We start from the raw sequence: 10,277 nt of genomic DNA, 5'->3' as shown, positions 1-10,277 counted from the left end.
CCCTTTAAGATGTTGCAGGTGCTTTTAGTTATGACGGTTTTGAATGAAGACGGAAGTAGACTTTTAAACAATGATGAGTATGTGATGAAAAACACGGGCCCTGTCAGGCGGCGCTGTAGTTGTGACCTTGGTCAGTAGGCTGGGCCAAGCACACCTGTTGACGTGTTCACTATTCCTCTGTTTACTAGTCATGACAGGCCATTTTGTTTAGTGGCTTAATGCCGTCACCGGTGAGAAACTGATGTTCAGAGAGGTGATGCAGCATATGCAGAGTCACTTAGTTAACTCATTTCCCATTCAGAGAAAAAAGTGCAGCTCGCTGCCAGTGTTCATTTAACGTCTTGTGTAGGAATGGTACGTTTTCTAGAATTTGACGTTTTTAGCAGTGGAGAATTACTATATTTTATAAACAGTAACACCACTACTAAAAATAGAATGCTGTAAATAGAATGATATCATTTGTTTTCAAAGACTATCGGTAGACTAGAGCGACGTGAAAAGAGTAATAAAGGTGAGATGTTTCATGGCAAACTTTGGGGGTGAGGTTAGGACTGTGATCCGCGATTATCTTGGGGTAGATGCTGCAGGCGCAGCTGCTGCCGGCGAGTGTTTTTGGGGCAAACGGGAAATGGGTTAAGGAATTCAACATCACTCTTGTTTTCTGCTTAGTATTTTTTTTTTTTTTTTAATTAAACATGTTCAAGTGCAGTTACAGCGAATCCTCTGAATATCACAGCACATCAGTCCTCTGAATTCTTTCATTTACGTACTTCCCAACTGGTTAAAATGTCAAGTATAGAAGAATTTTAAGTGATTAGACAAAATGAAATGTTGCAGTAAAGTATTCGTCTTTTATAATTGTATACTAGTGAAGAGGATTTGGAACCAACTTCTGTTCACTGTCTTGTTTGTTTCTGTGTTGTTTCAATTTAGGTACATCTAGAAGATGTTTTCCAGTTATTCAAGTTCTTTTCTGTTTTGTGGACCTACGGTTCTAGCCGTTCACACCCACCGAGGTGCAGCGTGGGGACAGTGCTGCAGACCCAAGCTCTCTATGCGGGCTGCGCTGTGCTCTCCTCCCAGAAGCCACAGTGTCGACACCGCCTGGCCTCCGTGTCTTCTCCAGGTACTGCAGGTGGCTTTGTGGCGTTGTCATGGTCTGTAGGTAGTTTGTGTGGGCCATGGTTTTGAGAATTTTTTTTTATTATTTTATTTAAACAGCACACACGCGTGTGTGCGTGCACGCGCTCGGGCTCCTCTCTCTCTCAACTATTTTTGGTTATTTCTAAGTATTGCTTTTAAGTTATAAATGTGAATTGCAAAATCTCACCAAAAGGAAGATAGGAATGGCAGGTGGTGAATCATGGGTTCTTAATATCCAGCCTCATTTTCTGAGCCTCGGCAGCCACGGGGTTTCTAGGGAAGGCAAAGCGTCACCACAGTTCGGTGTTCAGCGGGCTGCTTGTGACTGGGTGTCCACTCAGCCCTCCTGATTTCTCTCTTGTATCAGTTAAAGTCACATTCAGCACCCAAAAATAAAATTTGTATTTTTGGTATTGAAATTGCAGCTTTTGCAAAAGATACAGAATTTCACGAGTTTAAATATGATGTTGAAAAGCACGCCTGGCAAAAGTGACTGAAGATAGGAAGTCGATTAGGGCAATGGGTGTGATTTCAATGTCAGAAACGAGTGCCCTGGGGAAACTTGAAGGTGTTCTTGATTATTATTATTTTTTTTATTCAAAATTGCTCTTTATAAATGTTCTGTGAAAGCAAAGTGAATGATCATAAACTTCTCAAAACAGTTTTTGATGTTTGTCTTTTTATTAGCTCCATGAAAGAGCACACGATTACCGTTGTAACCAAATTCTTATTAAATATAAGGTCAAGTAAATATATAGATTCAAATTTTACTTCTAAGATAAAATCCCACAATGTAATTATTTCTCTCCTTCTACAATCCCTGTTATAGTTGGATTTACTTGTAAGGTTTTATCAGTTGGTTTTTGTTGTTTCTTTTGGTGAGAATTTCCTGTTTTTTAACCTTAATTTTTCAATTGATGTTATAGTTATTGTCCTGTACTAATAAACATAGACATTTATCTTCTTTAAAATGTCTGCAGAGCTTGGAAACTGAACAGAGTTGGGGCTGGTTAGTACTTGGATGGGAGGCTACCTAGGAAGACCAGGTGCTGTAGGCGTAAAAAAAAAAAAATATAAGGGACTGTAAGCTGACAAGGTCCTTGCAGTCTGTGAGGTCAACCAAGGGTTGCCTCGCCTAAAAATAATAAAATAATAAAATAAAATGTCTGCAGGGTATTCTGTCTCATGGAGATAGCGTAATTTATTTAAATGGATATCTTCTGTTCAATTTCTGAGTTTTCATAAAAGTCTGTATATTTTATTTGGAGGTCATAGCTATTTTGATAGGTATGAAATATTTACTATCCTTTGTCATCAAGGGCAGTGACCCCTGAGGAGTATGTCTCTGTCTAAAAATAGCAAGACCAACGGACTTGACTTTTCTCCTGGTTTTGCTGCAGGACAGGCTCCTGCTTACCCCCTCTGCCGTGTCCTCTGTCACCTTCCCCCTTCTTAAAGTACCTCTGCATTTATGCTGCCTGGACATGTCACAGGACTCCACTGAAAATGGGAGAAGCACCTTGTTCTACTTGGGGGCTCAAAGACTGTACTCTGGAGTCCCAGAGGCCTCCACCAGGCTCCTGAGTCAGTGCACTTGTCCTCAGTGCTCGCTCTGACCCGCAGGGAGCTTCTAGCCATATCTTGTCCATGAGGCATCTAGGAAGTGTTTCTCTTAATTTATTTTACAAAATACGTTATGCTGTTCAAAAGAAAAAGGTATTGTAATATTATACAAATTAAGTTTTGTGAGTGGCTTGGGACTCTAAGCTTCATTCATTACTTTTCGTGTGGATACGTATTCTGGCTCAGTCTTAACGTGTAACAAATGAATAGGCATTTAACGTCATTTGTAAGGTGCAGGCTGTCTTTGGTTTGTTATGCCTGATCAATATAGTTAATTTATTTGCATGTTTAAAAGCGAAAGTGAAGTATTTTTTTCAATTTTGGTAAAATATACTGTTTTAAATCTAAGGAAAATTAGAATGCGAGAGCATTCCTCTTTAAATTCATCACTGTCACGAACACGGTTCTAGAGTTCTCGTTGGCAGAAGTAGATGCTTCAGATACCGATGGAACGTGAGTGATAAAGCTGATGCTCCACATCAGGGTTCTTAGGTGGATTATTAGATAGGATGTCTAGAAACATTTTTAAAGTTTGACTTCAGCCTCATTCCATAGGCAAAAGTTTCACGTGAACTAAAGATTTCACATAAAAAACTTAGCTCTAATGTTAGGAAAAAACATGGAGTACATATGATCTCTCTCTAAGTATAGAGGTAGATATTTTTAAAACTCAGTGGGAAGGGCCTTCCTCAGCAACACACAAAACTAGGAGAAGAATTTGACTAAAATTTCTACATTGAAAAGTAAAGTCACAACAAACTCTGATTCAGGACAAAATCTTTGCAAAGCGTGACACACAAATGGGTAATTTCCTCTGCATACTTGTGCAAGGGTGTTTGTTGCAGCAGTTTTAAAGCCCAAAGGACTAAAAACAACCTAAATTAGTAAAGTACTAGTTTCAAAAATAGGGAGAATACAGTGGAGACCTGTACAATTTAAAAAGAATGATTTAATTTAAAGTCATGTTAAAAACACTTTCAGAATACATTGAGATGCTGTAACAATTCCTGCAGAACATGGGGTGTGTATATATATACATAATATATAATATACATACTATGTTCTCATTTGTGTATTTTCAAAAGAATATACTAGTTCACGTCTAACATTTTTCTAGAATAATAAAACAGTGAATGGTCTTTGGGGTGGGAGTTTGAGTTCAGAGGAAAACTTTTCATTATGTACTCTTCGGTACTGTTTACGTTTTGCACTGTTTTTATTTTTTAAATCGTTATTTAATTTTTTTTCCTTTCGCTTGTAGTGGTGGCATCGCTACTCCTTAATCTGAGGAGCCCCGTAAAAGAAATACGAAGGGCGGCCATTCATTGTTTGCAGGCCTTCAGCGGGGTGGCGTCCCAGTTTCAACTGGTAATAGATCACGTGGTTCCTAAAGCAGAGGAGATCACCTCAGATGCCACCTACGTCGTTCAGGTAACTCGTCAGCACAGAGATGGCATGTGCGCGTCCCCGCATATAACACAAGCATTGTCTTCCTTTCTTGAGCTTTATTTGGAGGGATTTTGATCGACTTCAGTCACCGAATTTAGAAACAGATATGTCAATATCTGCACACTTTTCTTCCCCCATTTGTAAAAGACAGTGAGACCATGTTCCGATTCTGCCATCCTTCCCTCGGCCAGAAGACCAGTGTCTGGCTTTTGAGAGTGAGCTAACGGAGGGTACTGATGTTCTTTCCTATTAAGGTTTCAAGGGGAAATGAAAAATTGTAAGTTATCTCACATCATTTGGAAAAGAATCCTCTGTCATTAGTACGTTTAACCTTTATAGTCCTTTAATCCTTTTACCCATTTTTTTTTTTTTTTTTTTGGGTATCCTAGGATTTGGCTGCTTTATTTGAAGAACTACAGAGAGAAAAGAAACTGAAATCTCATCAGAAGTTGTCTGAAACGTTGAAAAACCTGCTTTGTTGTGTATATAGTTGCCCATCTTATGTTGCAAAAGATCTCATGAAAGTGCTTCAGGAAGTCAGCAGTGAGGTGTGTGCATCCGCTGTGCTGTTGCAAGGGTCGTAAATGCTCCTGTGTGCGGGACACATTTGTAGGGTGACGTTCAGAAATATTCTTAATTCGATGGGGGGAGCATTGTGGTGGAGAAGATACAGGATACAAAAAGCAAATATTGGCGAGTTTGTTCTGTTTTAAAGTTGTGTGTATCCCTGTGTAATCACTGTTTTGATTTTAAATGAGTTTAAAACACATGGGAAACCCACTGAAGGTGCACTGCAGAAAAACTTGTTTCGCGTCTGTTCTTCGGGTGAAAATGCTCCTCAAAGTAATGTATTCAGACATGGAGTCTGAACATTTCGGGATCATTTGCTCACTCTTTAAATGTACGTGGTTGCGGGAGTGGCTCCATAGTGTAGCGGTTAGCACATCTGGTTTACACGCAGAAGGTCCTGGGTTCGTGCCCCAGGTGGAGCCACGGATCATACCCCCTGGCCCCCCAGGGGTGCATCTCGAGCAGGTGGGAGGAGACGCCCCGCCTTCAGAGATCCAGTTCTTAAAAAGGGAAACGGCAACATCCATAGGTCAGGAGTGGAAGTGGGTGGGGGGAAGTTAAGGCGGGGAAAATAAATGTACATGGTTGTATCCTTTTCTGGGGGGACATGCATAGCTTTCATCATGTTGTCAAGGAAGCTTGTATCACAGAAGAGCCGGTCCCTCAGCCTGTGCACCACCTGTCTCGACCGATTGCAACTTGGGGAACTAAAATGGGTAGAACTGGGTGGAAACCATTTGATTGTATCTTCCTGGTGGGAGCAAACAGATGGCATTTATCAGCTCTGTGTTGCTCCTGGTGTAGTTTAAACCAGGAATTGACAATCTTGTTCAGTAAAAGGCCAAATAGTAAATATTTTAAACTCAGCAGGCCAGGCATTCTCTGTTGGAGTGCTCAGCTCTGCCTTTGCATCACGATGGCAGCGGAGGATGGCACAGAAACAGACCAGGTGGCCGTGTGTCAGTGAACAGGATTTCCAAAACAGACGGCCCTCAGGGTCTGGCGTGCCAGCCGTAATTTGCTGGGACCTAGTTATTAAAGACTTCACATGCTAATTTGAATTAATATTTTACCAAGTCGGAAACATTATTTGGGGAAGCGTGTGGTGTTTTAGAGAAAGCTAAAATTTTATTTTTATAGTCTAAAACTTCAGGTTAGTGTGTATTTCCTGTTTTTGAAAAGTGTTGGGACACTCACGGGTTTCTCCACTCACCTCCGATGGGTTTAGAGCTTTTGGCCATTACGGACTGCCTGAGTGCTTACTTGGGTAAATAGCCATCCTGTGTCCAAGAGTTCGTCATTGTTGGTTTTATTTTTTTTCTCTAGGCTAAGCTCCCAGTCTTCCAACATATCTCTGGAGGTCTTTATAAAGCAAGCAAAAACATGTATCAGTATAATAACAATTTACTAATTTCCTAATTTTCAGATGGTGCTTTCTCAGCTCTTGCCTATGGTGGAACAGCTGTTAGAAAAGACCCAGCAGGAGCCCACAGCTGTCCTTCCAGATGAGGCTGCTGTTTTGCATCTCGCTCTGGGAAAATACAATGAATATTCAGCTTCCCTTCTACATAAGGACCCAAAGAGTCTAGATATATTTATAAAAGCCATGCACACAGCAAAGGAACTTTACCCAGGAATGCTTTTTTTCAACTGTTCAGATTACAGCCCTCGAAAAGGTCAGTGACTTCTTTCAGAAACTAAAGCACATTCAGGCTTTTAAAAATGTGTAACGTTTGCTTGGAGAAGATGAAATGGACTGGATGTGTTTTAAAGGAATATGACATATTTGACCCATTTTGCAAAACTGATGTACATGGGTCATTTAAAAAATTGCATTTTAACTGACAAAATTGGAAATAATGTTACATCGTAAGAGAATGACATAAACATTTTTGGAATTCACGTTTGCCCATTGAGCTCAATTGCCTTTTTTCTATCTCCTCTAGATTACAAAGCCATTTTTTGCAGCTATATCGGATGGAAAAGTTCAGCAGAAGCTTTTGCACATTTTGTTTGATTTATTGGTGAACTGTAAAAATTCACATTGTACTCAGACTATTAGCAGTGTTTTTAAAGGGGTAAGTTGCAAACATCCTGTAATTTGTTTATTAACATTTGTTCTCTTCCAAGTAACACCGTGTTTAAGCATCTTCCATTTTACAGTGCTTTTAGAAAGTCAGATGTCACCATTAACAGGAATTGTGGAAAAGTAGGTCAGAGAGAAGTACCAAATCAGAATTATAAGTCTTCGCCATTATTCTCAGTGTTTGAAGTATCTGTGGCTTTAACAAGGCAGGATGTGTATTAGTTTGGACCTGACATATGGTAGGGGGTCTGCCTGCTTTGTGCAAGCAGCAGGAGTGCGTGGCGGCCTCGTATTTCCAACTGAGTGATGGGTTATTCTGCTGATCCTAAGCAGTCGTCTAAGGACGTACACAATGCAGTTGGGAACTTGCTCAGTGGTTTTATGTACACTGAACACTGAAACCCAGCCGTACATCAGAATAACCACCTAGTTATTTTGTGCTTCGTTTTGTCACAAAAGTAGCTAACAGTATGGTGAAGTCCTAGTGCCCAGATTCGGCTGTTCTCAGCATTTTAACATATGTACTTAGATTTCTAAGATAAGTGAAACAGATTAAGGTACAGAGTAGCATGTATCATGTACTCCTATTTCTTTGTTGTTTTAAACCTTTGTACAGCTGTCCGTATATGGAAAATTTCCAGAAGTACTTGTCAGTGGCGGTTGCCTTTGGGGATTGGCCTGGACTCTGGAGTCGTAGGGAGATGTGGAAGTGGGCAGAGATGTTTCATTGTATCTCTTTCAGTCAGCACTCACTGCTCTAATTTTACCCTGTGAGTTACATCATCAGCTGTTGTTCTTTCATATTTCAGATTTCTGTTAATGCTGAACAAGTCAGAATAGAACTGGAGCCACCAGATAAAACTAAGTCCCTGGGCACAATTCAGCAAACAAGAAGGCAGAAGATGCAGCAGAAGTAAGTGCCATGAATTCAGGGAGAACGTGCTGCTGTTCCCAGGTCTTGAATGCTAAAAAAAAAAATTCATGATTTTTTGATACCCATCCATTTGGCATAATAGGTATATTTTTACTTAGCACTGATAGTATTTGCTTTTCCAATATTTGCCTTATCTGTTTTTCAGAAAATCACAAGATCCAGAATCTGTTCAGGAAGTTGGAGGTTCTTACTGGCCAAGAGTAACCCTCATCCTAGAATTACTACAGCACAAAAAGAAACTCAAAAACCCTCAGATATTGATACCGACTCTTTTCAACCTGCTGTCAAGGTACCGACACTGCCTTGGATCGCGAGGAGAAGGGGATTCTGATTCTTCGTCATCTTACTCCATTTAACATTCTCTCTGCGACATCTCCTGCTTCACTGGTCTGTGCTGTCTGCTGTGTAGTGCTGCCATTGAAGGATTGAAAAAATGGTTTTAGGTCCCTGTTGCCAGTGCCCTGTATTATGTAGAAATGACCTCTCACAGCCTACTTTCCTGACTTTCAGTAGCATATCCCTGGGGCAGCATTATTTTTATTTAAAGATATAGCGGGACTCCCACTCTACTTTTTAGTTGGAGTAAATGCTGTTGAATTGTGGACGTGTGCTTTCATCTGAAGAGCAAAGTAATTCTAAGATTTCCAACAGGTTGATGGAAAGTGCAGTAGAGAGGTAACGCGATGTAAACCAGTTATACTCTTCCATCTTGTTTACAGTCATTCCTTATTTACTGTGTGTTCTGACCGTGGTCATTGACACATCACTGAAACTGTACAACTTTTTCATTCTCCATCATCTCTCTTCTGGGTCCTGAAGGTGTTTAGAACCTTCGCCACCGGAGCAGGGAAACATGGAGTATACCAAACAATTAATTCTGAGTTGTTTGCTCAACATCTGCCAAAAACTCTCTCCGGACGGTGGCAGAATACCGAAAGGTACGCCTGTGCTTTGCTGGGGGGAGCGGGCGGGAGAGTCTGCTTCGCATAGGACTGTGCCTGCCACTCAGACGGGTTACTTCTTACCACCACAGATGTTCTAGATGAGGAGAAGTTCAACGTGGAGTTGATTGTGCAGTGCATCCGTGTCTCAGAGATGCCGCAGACCCATCACCACGCCCTTTTACTCCTGGGGACCGTGGCCAGCATATTTCCTGTACGTATCAATGACCTGAGACTTCAGCAGATGGTCCAGATATGTTCTGTGTCCCACAGACGTGCACGGGTGCTCACTAGTTTGCGTCAGTGGACTTGGGTCTTACAGTGCTGGTGACCCTCAGCCCCGCCTCATCGCCGAGACAGTATGAGCTGGTCGATCTAGGTTTTGTTTCCTCGTTTTGTAAAGTGGGAATAGGAGCGGCCTTCGCTGGGTGGTGGTGGCTCTCAGCATGATGCCTGGCAGGAGTAGCTGTCCCATGATTGGAAGAATTAGGTGACTGTTCCATCCATCCTCAAACAGCTTTCAACCAACGATTTAGGAATATTAATTGGATTATAAAACCACCTTAGTTAAAGAAGTCATGTCCCTCATAGAATACATCACTTGAAGCTTTTTGGGGACATAGAAACTATTTTCATGTTGGAGATTTACACCGACCGAGGTCCTTAACCGGCGGTCCTCCATGGGTGAGATGGGGTCTCTTAATCTATGAAAATCATGTGCAAGTTTTTATGTGTGGATATTTTTTTCTTGGAAGAGAGTCAGTAGCTCTCAAAGGGGTTGGTAATCCAGAAACAGTTAAGAATCATTGATGTTTTTTCTTTGTTTTTATTGAAATAGTTTATGTGCCATAAAATTCATCCATTTAGGTGTACAATTCAGTTGTTTTACTATATTCACAAAGTCGTGTAACCATCATGATTTTCTCCTTCAGAACATTTTTATTCACCACTCGTCAGCAGTCACTCCCCTTTCCATCTGCCACCACCCCGCCCCCGCCCCCGCTCCCGGCATCCCCTAGTCTGTTTTCTGTCTGTGGATTTACATATTCTGGACATTTCCTATATATGGAATCGCATGATATATGACCATTTTTTTGTCTGACTTGTTTCACTTAGCAATGTTTTTAAGCGTCGTCTGTGTTGAAGTGTGAATCAGCATTCCTTTCCGTGGCTGAGTAATACTTCATTGTGCAGAGAGACTCCATGTCGTTTATCTGTTCATCGGTGGTTTCCACTTCTGGGCTGCGATGATAAAATCGTGCTGCTGTGGACATTTGTGTGCATGGTTTTGTGTGAACGAACATACCCCGGAGTGGAAGGGCTGGGCCACATGCTAACTTTAACTTTCTGAGAAACGACCAGACTTCCAAAGCAGCTGCACCATTTTGCACCCACCAGTAACGTATGAGAGTCCTAGTTTTCCCACGCCCTCGCTGCTACTTGTTATTGTCTTTTTTATTACAGCTGTCACAGTGGTGTGAAGTGGTGTCTTGTGGATTTTGCATTTCCTGATGATGTTGAGCATCTTTTC

At 41.2% G+C, this 10,277-nt stretch overlaps 1 protein-coding gene across 1 annotated transcript in view; it reads left to right on the top strand.

The window, feature by feature from the left end:
• Positions 1-10,277, top strand: part of HEATR1 (HEAT repeat containing 1) — a 44,025-nt gene that overhangs the window by 17,841 nt on the left and 15,907 nt on the right. Inside the window, 11 exon segments of the mRNA XM_025039065.1 lie at positions 350-354; positions 934-1,126; positions 4,028-4,197; positions 4,605-4,763; positions 6,212-6,430; positions 6,432-6,461; positions 6,732-6,863; positions 7,681-7,784; positions 7,951-8,094; positions 8,625-8,743; positions 8,839-8,960. Coding sequence (XP_024894833.1) covers positions 350-354; positions 934-1,126; positions 4,028-4,197; positions 4,605-4,763; positions 6,212-6,430; positions 6,432-6,461; positions 6,732-6,863; positions 7,681-7,784; positions 7,951-8,094; positions 8,625-8,743; positions 8,839-8,960 — 1,397 coding nt within the window.

This window comes from Pteropus alecto, unplaced genomic scaffold, assembly GCF_000325575.1.
Source record: "Pteropus alecto unplaced genomic scaffold, ASM32557v1 scaffold189, whole genome shotgun sequence".
NCBI classification, from domain to species: domain Eukaryota; kingdom Metazoa; phylum Chordata; class Mammalia; order Chiroptera; family Pteropodidae; genus Pteropus; species Pteropus alecto.
Note: the sequence above shows the minus strand (reverse complement) of the source record. Positions and strands in the feature narration are given on the sequence as shown.